At 32.7% G+C, this 14803-nt stretch overlaps 1 protein-coding gene across 1 annotated transcript in view; it reads right to left on the bottom strand.

The window, feature by feature from the left end:
• LOC126882672 (fatty acid synthase-like) overlaps nucleotides 1-14803 on the bottom strand; it is a 410665-nt gene that overhangs the window by 227112 nt on the left and 168750 nt on the right. The window contains 1 exon segment of the mRNA XM_050647647.1: nucleotides 12450-12717. Coding sequence (XP_050503604.1) covers nucleotides 12450-12717 — 268 coding nt within the window.

Below are 14803 nucleotides of genomic sequence, written 5' to 3'. Positions count from 1 at the left end.
TCTTTATGTTCTTGTCTAGTCCTTTTATCCATTTCTTTCCCTCTAATCACGATTTCCCACGTTATATTTTCTCCCCGATCCACGAATTCTAAGGCTTTCCGCACGTTTTCTTTTCATTATTTATGATTACACGAATTGTTTCCGGCGGTTCTTCCCTCTCTATGATTTTCTTCATGGCCCTCTCGGCCATTTCATACATACCTTGTTTCCTAGTTTTTGCTACGTACGTGTACCACAGCATTTCCGGTGGCCATGGAACTTTTCTTTACAACGGAATGTTATCTGGTAGTGTCTCAATATTATTTATTTAAGGGCCCGCCGACAAAGGAGCCTAATCGCTATTAGAGGCGACTGGATTTAGGAGTTTGTTGATATAAATTCCTAATTAATATCAAGTTACTGCAGCTGCGTTAATGTTTAGATCAGCAGTTCTGGTGTGAACCGAGAATCTTTGGATGGATGTTGTGTATTTCTTCCCATTGGTTCAAAAGTTGATGGCTTCCTTTTTTAGGCATAACTTTAGAATTTATTTTCTTAATTGGTCAATGGTAAAAGAAGGAAGTATTAAACTTTTTTCTTATTGGTTGATTGGATGAGTAGAGAAAAATGGTATAAGGGGAATAGCGTCAAGAAAAGAGCATTTTTCTTTAGATATTATTTAAGTTTTGGCATTCAGGAAATCAAGTTGGGGCAGTCGAAGTAACAAGTTGAGAGCCTCGGGCCGCTGTGGCGGTACTGAAGAGTTAAGTCAGGAAGTTAAGTTGGATTTGAGATGAAGTGAAGTTCCTGAAAATGTAGAGAAGTAAGGATTAGAAGCAGTATGTAGTGTTAAGAACGTAATAATAATAATTAAAAACGTAATTAATAATAATGCTAAATGCCTCAAAAATTATTTTAAAAGTCAATATGATCAGAAACATTTGGAGGTTTGTTGAGTTTTGATTTTGTGAGTGCCTTGGACATTAATAACGAGAAGAATAAGGACACAACTATCTCTAACAAGGTATTTGATGTAAACTTTTTTATTTTGTAAGACAAATGGAGTCTTTAACTGTAACATCTACAAGAGATTCATTATTTTATTATTTTTTTTCAATTTTAATAAGAATTTGATTCATTCGCAATAACGTTTTTGAATTATTAATATAATAATTATTCTATCGCCTTCTATTTTTCATAAATGAGAATCAACTGTTGATTAAGAAATGTTTAGTAAACAACATACCTACCAAAAAGTTCCTACTCGAGAAGTGGGTGCTTCATTTTTTATTAAACAAATGAACTGCGAAATTAGAAGTTTTTTAAATATCTCCGAAAATATAAATTTAAGAAAAAAAACTGACCATTAAAAAATTCAGGAAATTTTACAAAAAAAACCCTATATAAAATTTTTTATAAAATTAAATCTATAGCTTTTAAAATTTTTTATTTATAACGCTAAAGTCACCCTTCTGACAAACATTGGCGCACTGTGAACTAGCGTTCGGCGAAGTGCACGGTTGAGTTATTTTAATGTAATTCTTTAACTAATGAGTCAAATGAAATTTTACAAATTGGACATGAAAGAACAGCAATTAAGCTATGTTGTGGTTATAACAAAAATAAATAAAATATATGGACATAAGTACGGTGTGGGCGGAAATCGAGACTTGCATGAATTTTGTTTAAAAATGAATTAAAAATGTGTAACTAATAAAATTTTACATATAAAACTCTCAAATTTGCACAACTTACCTTTCAGATATTTTGCTAAATGATGTTTTATTCAAAAAAATCTCAAAAATTTAATTCCAATGATACGACATCTCAAAAAATGTAATTTTTGAAAAATTCGTAGTTTTACAGAATTACTATCACTTTAAAACGGTATTACTCAAGTTTAAACAAAGTACCCCGCGCAAACCTTATGGAAATTAGGTCCCAGTGGATTTCGTTCATACTTTGGGAAAATACTACTCGGAGCATCCTGATAAAAAGTTCTCATAGGCACAACTCAATCATATGAAGGATTTTCAAGACAGAGAGATACAAACTCGGAAAAATTAAAGATTTACTGGGTATTCCAATTCCCTGAGTTACTAGTTATCTGGCAACATGTAGAAGTTTGGATCAAGTTAAGTTGAAGTATTAGTAGTCTAGGATTTTTTCCAGGCTATCCAATGGCGACTTTTACTTTGACCTTGACCTTCAACGGACGTCATCTTCTAGAGTTTCGAGGGTTTTCGGCATTAAATTGATATAAACAGATTACTCGTGGATTTTTGGGATCGCTAAACACGAATATCCCATCAGAATTGACCTCCAGAGGACGTGGTGGCCAGGGCCACTGCAAGAGACGTCATCTTCTAGAGTTTCGGAGAAATCAAATGGATTACTCTTAGGTTTTTAACTCCAGAAGATAACCTGTCTTGGGTACCAGGTGCTCCTGTGTCTGTGCTGATCACGTATTCGTGTTCAGCAACCCCAAAAACCTATAACTAATCCGTTTGCATTAATGTAGTACCAAAGACCCTCGAAACTCCAGGAGCACCTTTCATTGACCTTGGAAACCAGGTGCTCCGGGAGTCGGTTCTGGTGGCATATTCGTGTTTAGCGACCTCAAAAAACCCTCCAGTAATTCATTTGCATCAATTAAATGCCGAAAATCATCGAAACTCTAGAAGATGACGTCTCTGGCAGTGGCCCTGACCACCACGTTCTTCGGAGGTCAATTCTGATGGCATATTCGTGTTTAGCTATCCCAAAAACCCATGAGTAATCTGTTTATATCAATTTAATGCCGAAAACCCTCGAAACTCTAGAAGATGACGTCAGTTGAAGGTCAAGGCCAAAGTAAAGGTCGCCATTGGATAGCCAGGAAAAAATCCTAGACTACTAGTACTTTTCCTTGATCCAAACTTCTACATATTGCCAGATAACCAGTAACTCAGGAAATTTGAATACCCAGTAAATCTTATAATTTCCGAGTTTGTGCCTCTATATCTTGAAAATCCTTCGTACGATTGAGTTGTGCCCATGAGGACTTTTTATTAGGATGCTTCAAAGTGTATTTTCCCAAAGTATGAACGAAATCCACTGGGACCTAATTTCCATAAGGTTTGTACGGGGTACTTTATTACAATTGTATAGGTGTTTTTTTAAAGTTTAGGATATAACCTTTAAAATGCACTTATTTATTTTACTTTAGAGATGAAACAATAGTTATTTTCCTAACTAGTGCGGAAAGTAATACTTTCACGCACGAGACTGCCGTTGACCCGAACGACGCGATAGCGGAGTTCGGGCAAGCAGTCGAGTGCGGGTAAGACACTTTCCGCATGAGTTAGGAACAATATTTTTTCTAGGGCCGTACGTTTGGAAAAAAAGCCACAAAAAAAATAGAGTTATATCAATTTTTATTTAGAAGTGAAAATACACAAATGAATTCTTTGACAAGGTTGTCAAAACCAAACTTTCAATATAATGGGTTAAGACGACGACGATATTGGTTTCCATGACAATGATTCAAAACGATTGTAATTGTCTACTGATCTGCTTTTAATAGGTCTGGATCCCGCGTATGAAAAAAAAGTTGATTAATAGCAAGCTCAAAATTTGTTAATAGCTTAATGGTGTCTAGTCGGATAAACTTTGATATATGGGAACACTGGAACAGGGGCAATTTTAATTGTGGAACAGGTTAAAAATTTGGAACGGTCACACTACAAAAACGGCACATTTATTTTGTCCGACAGAACAGACTTAAACTCTCCGAACAGAGATTAAACTCTCATGCAAAAATCAGACTGCTATTTATCACCAAATGGACGTTTTCATTAGTGGAACATGTAGAATATGTCAAATGACAGGAATTATGACAGGTGATACATAGCAGTCTGATTTTTGCATGAGAGTTTAATCTATGTTCGGAGAGTTTAAGTCTGTTCTGTCGGACAAAATAAATGTGCCGTTTTCGTGGTGTGACCGTTCCAAATTTTTAACCTGTTCCACAATTAAAACTGCCCCTGTTCCAGTGTTCCCATATATCAAAGTTTATCCGACTAGACACCCTTAATCTATTAACAAATTGTCAGCTTGCTATTAATCAACTTTTTTTTCATACGCGGGATCCAGACCTATAAATATTATGTCAAAATAATTTTATTTCATCGAATTATAGCACTAATTTCATTAAAACATGAACACAATAAGATAAATTTGAAATAAATTAGTAAAAATTATCTAAATATTAATTTATTGCATGTATTATAATATACTATAAAGCCATACTACAAAATAAAATTACATTTAAATGTAAAATACATTTAATAATAAGCTTCAACAATAATAAATGTCAATTTTAACTATTTAGAATGGGAAATGAGCCACAATATTATTAAAAAATGATTTTTATTAACGTTTCGACGCCCAAATCGGGTGACGTTGTCAAAATACAAAATACTACTCTAAATATTTTGACAACGGCACCCGATTTGGGCGTCGAAACGTTAATAAAAATCATTTTTTAATAATATTGTGGCTTATTTCCCATTATAAATAGTTAAAATTGTAAAAATGCCACAAGAAAATAGCTTCAGAACAACAATAAATGTCAACAAAATTTTTTTTGATCTCTTATACATACAGTATGTCTGCGTAACTAGGAACCTATTGACAACTTTTTTATTATCAGTAGGCTATTGATTATGTATTTTAGAAAAGAACTACAACGTTAACGGGGTTTTATTGTTTCATATAGTCAATGGACCTCTTAGTATGAAAAAGCCGCGGAGTGCTACCATTTAAAGGGGTGCGTTTTTGAGAAAAGGGTGATCTAGTCCTTAGGCACAGGGCGAATTAGGGTGAGTTCTGTACACATTTGGTGCAAACATGTCTACAGGAAAATTGTTTAAATTTACTATAGAAATATCACATTTTAAAGTCAAAAATATGTTTTTTACAAAAATATATTCAAAAGAAAAGCAAAAAAAAAAACACGAAAGATAGCAATTTTGTTTTTTAACCCAAAACTTTTTTCAATGGGTATATAGGTATAGGCATTGCTTCACAGAAAAATAACTTCCATCCTTTTTCTTTAAAGCCACGTTTGGTATAAGTCCCTATGATTTATAATTTCCAAATTATGATTTTTCAAATTTCGCCACTCACAGCGATTTTGGTACATTTTCCTTGTTTCTTCGCAAACATTGTTCTGTAACTTTTTTCTACGCAGCTTTAGGTATATGTAATGTTACCACCTTTTGTAGGAAGAAAAATCAATTATCTTTAAAATGGTCTATCGAAAAGGCTTTGTGACTATTTTTGAGCAAGATATGGTTTTTAAAAGTTGTATCCTTTTAATGATTTTTGATATATTTTACGATTATTTTTAAATTTCTCATTATTACTTTTTTTATTGTATATTTAGGTATATACATTGTGCAATAAAAAAGAAAACTTATTTTATTTACATTAAAACTGTGTATTTTAAAAAACTCTAGGGCTATTTTCAAACAAGATATGCTTTTTCAAAATGTCACATACACATGCAATAGGTCCCACTAAGCTGGAACCATATGGAAAACTTTTTTATGAGAAAATGTGCTTTTTTATTTCATAATGTATATACCAATACCTGAATGTACAAGAAAAAAATGTCATAATGAAAAATTCTGGAAATAATCATAAAAATCATAAAAGTATAAAATCTTGAAAAAGCATAACTTGCTTAAAAATAGTCGTACAACCTTATACAATAGACCATTTTAAAGGTAATTGACTTATCTCTCTACTAAGTGTACCATTGCATATTGCATATACCTAGAGATGCGTAGAAAAAAGTTACAGAACAATGTTTCCGAAATAATGGGGAAAATGGCCCAAAAATTCTGTAAGCTGCGAATTTTGAAAAATCCTACTTCGGAAACTAGAAATCTTAGAGACCTCTACTAAACGCCATTTTAGCGAGGAAGGATGGTAGTTATTTTTCGCTGAAGCCATGCCTATACCTATATCCGCGTGGAAAAAAGTTATGGGGCAAAAAACAAAATTGCTTTCTCTTGTGTTTTTTTCTTGTTATTCTTTAGAGTATATTTTTGTAAAAAAATATTTTTGACTTGAAAATGTGATATTTTCATAGGTAATTTATCCTGGAACAATTTTTCTGTAGACGTGTTTCTACTAAAATTGCATAGAACTCACCTTAATTCACCCTGTGCCTAAAGACTAATTCACCCCGTTCTCAAAAACGCACCCATTTAAATGGTAGCACTGCGCCGGTTTTTCAAATTTAGAGGTCCATTGACCATATGCGATAATAAAACCTCATTAACGTTGCAGTTCCTTTTAGCTCTCTTATTTTGAACATAATCAATAGCCTACAGTTCTACTAAAAAAAGTTGTTCTCTATAAAATACTCCGCATCATATAGAATCTAAGATATAACCATCAGATATAAAATTTTGTAAATTTTATACGAGGTATGTCAAAAAATATGAAATTCACTTAAGAGTGCCTTTACATTTCACAATATCGAAAATTGTTATTAAGAAAAATTGTTTGGAATTAAAAACTATGTTTCAATATTCAATTACATCCTTCTAATTGAAATATTGTGAACTCTAAAGGTACTTAACTGTTAAGCGAAATTCATGTTTTTTACATACCTCGTATAAAATTGAAAATGTTTGATGTCTGATGGTTGTATCATAGATTTAAGTCAAGGTTGAATATGTATGAAGAATAACTTTTTTTTCGTAAAATTGATAATAAAATAATTATCATAATTGTAATAAATTGATGATGGGTGTCCCTAATTTGAGAAAAAATTGATTTTTTTTTCAATTAGAAGGATTAGGTTATTGTATATAAAAACATTAGGGCAGTCAATGAGGGTATTTGGCTCCGAATTCCATCCTACCACATCGATTTACTTGATATTTTCACAGTAAGTAGGGAATAGCTCAAGAAACAAAGTCTACCCTATGCCGATGTGCGCTTTTATCTTGGGGGTGGTGCCCGCCCCTTCTCGGGGGTGAAAAATGTTTTGGTTAAAATAGCCACGGAAGGGGCTAGAGAACCTAATTTTAAGCAAAAACTGTTCCATAATTATTTTTTGAAAACTCAATACTTTTTGAGTTATTCGTGGTTGAAAATTGGCCATTTTCATTGAAAAATTACACCTTTTCGGACGGATTTTTGCGAATACCTTAAAAACTATGCATCTAACAAAAAAACTACATAAAATATTTCTGTAGGTTATAAACAAAACAAAGAGATTCGTGCCTTCATAAATCTTCTACTTAAAATACAAAGAGGGATATGGTAGGTATGAAGCGTTTGCTTTTTTTTTGCTGCATGCTCAAAACGGTGCGGTGTATTCAACTTGAAATAACAGAGAAACTGTCCATTTTAGGTGTATAATGATACTAATAACTTTTGTAGTGCTTGAAAATACCTTTAAAATGAGCTATACTGAATGTCGATTACATTCAAACTAAGCCAGATATTCTGCAAAAAATTGATGACTAATGTATTTTAAGAAGAAATGAGAAGTGTATTTAACCCCTTGTCCATCAGAATTTAAATACATCGTTTTTGATAAAAATAAGATCAAATAATAGAGCGCATTTTTAAATTTTCTTAAAAATCTTCTTTTTCCTCCGTTTAACTCGAAAAAGATAAGAGATACGAAAAAAGATACCACACAAAAATGTAGGGCTTTTATAGATAAAAATTCCCTTTTCATTTTTCATTACTGTATATCTTATCATTTTCAAGTTACAAAGCTACAAAGAAGATTTTTAAGAAAATTTAAAAATGCTCTCTATAATTTGATCTTTTTTTTTCAAAAACCCATCCAACTTTTTGAACATAGAAATAACACTATATTAAAATGTATTTTGGAAGGAAAATAATGTATTTACATTTTGGTGGATGGGCGTTAAAATTACTTCTCATTCTTTCTTAAAATGCCTTAGTTATCAATTTTGTTTGCAGCATATCTCGCTTAGTTTAAATGTCATGGACCTTTAATATAGCTCATTTTAATTACCTTATTATACACCTAAAATCGACCGTTTCTATGTTATTTCAAGTTGCATACACCAATTTGACAATGTACCAAAAAATAAACTATCTTCACCTACCATACCTCTTTTTGTATTATAAGTAGAAGATATAATATATCTTGAATATATATTTATATATATACAATGAAGGCAAATGTCTCTTTGTTTTTTTATAACTTACAAAAATGTTTAATATATGTAGTTTTTTAGTTAGATACATAGTTTTAAGGTATTCGCAAAACATCGTTTGAAAAGATATTGTTTCAATGAAAATGGCCAATTTTCAACGACGAATATCTCAAAAAGTATCGAGTTTACAAAAAAAAAAATTATAGAATAGTTTTTGCTTAGAATTAGGTTCTCTAGCGAATTCCGTGGTAATTTTAACCACAAAATTTTCCATCCCTAAGAAGGAGTGGGAACCACCTTAAGATAAAAGCACACATCGGCATAGGGTAGACTTTGAATTAGGAGATAAGTAGAGGCTAGGCCCAAAATTTCATTAAAATCTTTGCAGTAGGATAGAATTCGGAGGTACAGTGGAACCCCGTTAACTCGGATTAATCGGGACCGCGGCCGATCCGGGTTATCGAAAATTCGGGTTAGCCGGAGAAAATGGTAAAAATTATTAAAATTGGCACACAGACACTTGTAAACCACGTTCGCGTTCCACACATACAAAGCGTCGTTGAGAGTCTCATTTTTAGCCTTCTCTTTGCACCGATTGTCCAAACTGTCTTTTGTTATCATTTTGAAACAAAAACAACATTTTAAGTTTTATTGCCATTACGTAGACAAAAAATCACGCAAACACAAAATCTGAATAGATTTACGAACGATTACAGAACGGAACGAACAATGCGACTTTACTACACACAATACCGTCTCAATCGCAACTAACTTATATTATTTAATAAGAGTGAAGACTAAGACCATTGTTTGAAAAATAATTTTTTAATATTCTTTTCTAAACAATGCTAAGACAGTTTCAAGTAAATAAAGGATACTACAGATGCCTGTTGGTTTCGATAACACGACAGTGAACGTTGTCTGCCATGAGTCATTTTTACTGAGGTATATTATGTATCAAATTACACATATACGCATTATCTCTCATTGTATAATGTGTTTGACATTGAAACTTGAAACGAATGAACTACATAGGAATTCGCTAAAGCGACAAATTTTTACGAAGAAAGTTTATGAGGATAAACAAAATTAGCCTGAAAAATATAAGATATTAGTATTCGAACAATATGTTTATAAGGAAAGATAAAAGAAAATATTTTAAGATGTTGAAAAGAAATTGGAAAATCCAGCATAAAGGACATACATTTTTATTGTTGTAATGTTTGTCTGATAAAAATCGGTCCGGGTTAGCCGGACTTCCGGGTTATCGGGGGCCGACTTATCGGGGTTCCACTGTAATATCCTATTCTTGCTCCCATTGACTGGAATACATAGTTTTTAATTCCAAACAACTTTTCATAATAACAGTTTTTGATATTCTGGAATATAAAGGTACTTTATTCTTTAACGAAATTCATATTTTTAACATACCTCGTATAAAATTGACAAAATTAGATATCTGATGTTTGAGTTTTAGATTTAAGACTATAAAGAGCATTTTATTAAGAATAACTTTTTTTTTCATAGAATTGATAATAAAAAAGTTTCTCATATATGGTTCCTAGCTACGTAGACATACTGTATAAGAATTTTCAAATTGTAATACCATATTCGGATTCAGCATATTCAAAAATAAAATAAAAACATATTTCATCAAAGTAAAATGATGTTATTGTTAAACAACTGTTTTTGTTTAAACAATTAATAAACAATTAGCGGTAAAATCTGTGTGTAGAACTTTTTACTTTAACATGTATATAAAGTAACAACAAAAGTTTTAAAAAAATATACGCTTGTTCTTTTTTATTTAACCTCCCAATTTATTTACAATCTGTAAAACAAGTTACAATGAGTAAATGTTGTGACCACTAGTGTAGGTGACTTGGAGAAAATGATTAATTAATCATTTTCTGTACAAATATTTTACATAGATATAAAATTGTTTATATCTGGAAAGTACGGCACATACATATAACTAAAATCGCGATGGTAAATCACTAGGTGTATTTCGTCTAAGTCTTCGCCTGACTGGTTGTCTCGTCAGGTTTCTGGCTAGTACATTTGGATGTTGTGTCAGTCTGTCTTCGTATTTCTGTGCAAAGTTAGTAATTTCTTCTTTTACTGTTGCAATTTCTAGATCGCGTCTAATAATATTATTTGCAACACACCATGGGGTATTTGTGATTATTCGAAGAACCTTCGACTGGAACCTCTCTAAGATTTCGATATTGGAGTTTGATGAGTACTCCGTATCTCCATATTGGCTTTAAAATTGCTTTGTAGACAAGTATTCTTCATCGAAGTTGTTGATTTGGGGCCAATCAGCCAGTATATATTGTGAAATTTGAGACCAAGTTATTTACGCTTCATAAAAATGTGTGTTCTCCAGTTTAATCTTTGATCTAGGTGAATTAAAAGGTATATGACTGTTGCTTGCTGTTTTAGTTGGTGGTTGTTGATATATACAGGCGGGCAGTGGCCTTTACGGTTTGTGAAGGTAATATGAACCGACTGTGTTTCATTTGTTTAAAAACGCCACCGTTTTAGCCAAGTTTGCATTTTGTTGAGGCTAGTTTGCAGAAGTTGAGAAGCTATCCATGGGTCCTGATGTACTGACATCACTGCTGTGTCATCTGCATATGTAGCTGTCGTGGTTTGAAAGTTTGTTGGTAAATCCGCTGTGTACAATAGGTACACCACTGGCCCCAGAACACTGCCCTGTGGAACTCCGGATCCAACTGGAAATAGAGACGTACGCTAATCTCTATGTTGTACAAAAAAGTAACGGTTATGGAGGTATGATTTTAAAATTAGGAAGTGAGTGAGGGAAAGCATTTTTTTTAATTTGTATAGAAGGCCTGTGTGACAGACTTTATCGAATGCTTGCGAGATGTCTAGAAAGGCGGCAGTCACTCCGCGATCGCGTCGTTCGGGTCAACGGCAGTCTCGTGCGTGAAAGTATCACTTTCCGCACTAGTTAGGAAAATAACTATTTCCATCAAAATGAAAATATATTTTCGCGCCACGTAATACTCATATCAGATCTATTGTAACTGGAATATTGTATGCGCCATTCATTTTTACTGCGTATAGCGGTTTTTTATTCTTGTATCAGGAGTTTTTCAGTTTTTTATAAATTAAATGTATGAATTTGAATGTAATGTTTCTTGATTACACGTTAAGCGTTATAAATGGTCGCCTTTGTCGCATTCTCTCCCAAATGATCTAGTAGTTACGACACCAGACTTGTGATAAGACAATCCGAGTTCATATCCCAGCCATCCTATTAATTATGGCCGGCAAATGAACTCAGATTGCACGATCAATCTTAGCGTCGTAACCACTACTACTACATAAACCATTTCGGCGATAATGATTAAATCGATTATACTTTTGGAGCTCGATTACTTCTGAACAGCTTAACCGATTTGGATTAATAAACATGAGTTTTAGGGCCGGTTATTCGAACGCTAATCAAAAATGATCATTATCAAATATTTAATTACTGTCACCAACTGTCAATGTCAACTGTGTTTGGGTTGCTGAAAACATAATTATGCTTTACAATTATGAAATTAGTTAATCAATTATGTTAATAATTGTTATGTTAATTGATTAACATAAGAAAATTGAAAAACAAAATAGAAGCAAAGACTTTTAACTTTAAGCAAAAAAATAGGAAATTCACTCTGGATACAGGTAAAGGAAAAACGACTAAGAAAAATAAAATTTGACGACTCTTCTAACTCGGCAGTAGATATGGAATATGCTGACACTGATAACGATTCAGAGGAAGACAGAAATTGCATAATCTGCAGTTAAAAAAAAAGATCAGCTATGGTATTGCTGAAGTAGTTGTAGCAAATGGGCTCACGCTTAATACACTTGAATGGAGGATAGTCAAGAAGCAATGGTAAAACAATGTACTTGTGATTGGTGCTTGTAAAAATGTAGGATTTATTACAAGTGTTGCATTAGTTGTAGAATAAATGTATTTCACTTTAATTTGTTTTACTTTCTGATAGCCTTTCTTTTTTAGAATAAGCATACCTCTTGATCTTACGCTCCACATTTAGTCATATTACTAGATAAATTTTAAAAATTCTATTTGAAATGTTAACCCTTAAGTAATCTAAATTTAATATGTAAAGTACTACTATCAGCCAATTACCTTGTAGTTGCATGCATTCGGTACAAGGAAAAATATCAGTTCTAGAAATTTTTTAAGCTTGCTGTCGTCATCTTGTCCTCCTTTCCCCTAAAGATACTTACTTTCCCAATATTTTTAAAAATCCGGTTAGATAGTTGTCCTCATGTTCAGAAACGAATGGAATAACTTCAACATCATTAGGAGCAACATCTAATGTTTTAATTGAACCAAAACTGAGGACTAGTGAATTACTTTTCGTAAGCTCTAATTTATTGGAAATGCCGTGACCTAGAGCTTTGATGAAGTAATCGGCTGATTTTAAATTGTTCTTAGATTTTCCGTTGGAAGGTTTTTCTAAAATGTCTGATGGGTTGGCTGACAATTCTTTTTCTAAAAACATTTTTAAACGATTATAAATATTTTTTAACCCCTAATCACTGATATGCGGTATGCCATACCGCACCGAAAATATATTTTGTTGTCACACGTGTTTTACAAAAGATTCCTAGAACACCATCTGTATACCTTCAAGTGTGTGTAATTGTACCTACTCTCCACTGCTGCAGTTTTAGTATGGTTTAAGGTCGCGTCATATTATAATGCACGTCGCGTTTTCGGCACGTAGCGTTTGCAGACCGTCAATCGGACTGCCCATTCACATTATCATACATAGAACGTTTACGTTGGTTTCAGTTTGGTGTGGTGCAGATGTGTTTATTGTCACAACACATGTTTACACGACAAATTGCCTCGAAAACTACTTTTTAAATTAGACCGGGCAGTATCGTCTCCCCGGCTAGCGAAATTATTCCGATTCGATATTTTTAAACAAACTTACTCAAAAAGAAGTCCTTATAACATATCCACAGGGTGCCGGGCGGTACCGTGGTCGAAAAATTGTTTAAATATTTTTTTTAAACAAATTCACAAAAATATTTTTTTCATTTCGAGCAATATTTTTTTAGATAAACTGGGTCATTCTGGGCAAAAAAGTCTCTTGTCATTTTTCTCTAAAATTGATTGTTGTCGAGTTACATGCGATTAAAAATTTGAAAAATGCGAAAAGGCCATTTTCAAGGCTTAATAACTCGATTAAAAGTATTATTATGAATTTCAATAAGTGACCAAATCAAGTTTCAAACCCCTTCTTCAAGGTCCCAAAGAGATTTTTGTCATTATTTTACTACAAAGCTGTTATTTTTAGTTATTAACAATTAGCGCTATAGCCCAACTTTATCGTCGCCCCCGTTAGCGAAACTATTTCGATTAGATGCTTTTGCACAAACTTATTCAAAAAGAGTCCTTATAACAAACACATCCACAGGGTGCCGGGCGGTGCCGTTGTCAAAAAATTGTTTTAAAAATTCTTATTAAACAAATTCACAAAAATAATTTTTTCATTACGAACGATTTTTTTTTAGATAATTTGGGTTATTCTTAGCAAAAAACATATCTTGCAAAAATGCGGAAATGGCCATATAACTCGACAACAATCAATTTTAGAGAAAAATCACAAGATACCTTTTTTGCCCAGAATAACTCAAATTATTATTAATTTGGGTTTAATTAAATTATTAATAAAAAATTATTTTTGTGAATTTGTTTAACAAAAATTGTTTAAACAATTTTTAGAGCACGACACCGCCCGGAACCCTGTTGATTAAGGACCTCTTTTTGAGTAAGTTTGTGCAAAAAATCTAATTTCGCTAACGGGGGTGACGATACAGTTGGACTATAGCGGTAATTGTTAATAGTTAAAAATAACAGCTTTGTAATAAAATAATGACAAAAATCTCTTCAGGACCTTGAAGAAGTTGTTTGAAACTTGATTTGGTCACTTATTGAAATTCATAATAATAATTTTTAATCGAGTTATTAAGCCTTGATTTTTCGCAATTTTAGAGAAAAATGACAAGAAACCTTTTTTGCTCAGAATTACCCAAATTATCTAAAAAAAATATTGCTCGAATGAAAAAATATTTTTGTGAATTTGTTTAAAAAAGATTGTTTAAACAATTTTTCGACCACGGCACCGCCTGGCACCCTGTGGATATGTTATAAGAACCTCTCTTTGAGTAAATTTGTGCAAAAAATCGAATCGGAATAATTTCGCTAGCGAGGGCGACGATACTGACCGGTCTAAATACTCGGTATCAAATTCAAAGAAATACCTACATAAACAAGGGGAAAACGACCCGTATCTGTCAACATCCGAAAAATATTGTTTTCGAATGAACCGAACGCAGACGTAACGTGTCTTATACGCTACGTTACGTGTCTTATACGCACAATATGAATGGTTCAATTTAAAAACCATTAAATTATATTTTTCGCAAACGAAACGCTACGTGACGAAAACGCGACGTGCATTATAATATGAGGCGACCTTTAGTCTTTAAGCTATATTGACGTAGTTTTCTTGCGGTATTACGTATCGTATATCAGTGTTTACGTTCCTATAATTAAAAGCATTACA

This window comes from Diabrotica virgifera, chromosome 3 (assembly GCF_917563875.1).
Source record: "Diabrotica virgifera virgifera chromosome 3, PGI_DIABVI_V3a".
Classification (NCBI taxonomy): domain Eukaryota; kingdom Metazoa; phylum Arthropoda; class Insecta; order Coleoptera; family Chrysomelidae; genus Diabrotica; species Diabrotica virgifera.
This window is presented reverse-complemented; position numbering and strand designations above follow the sequence as displayed.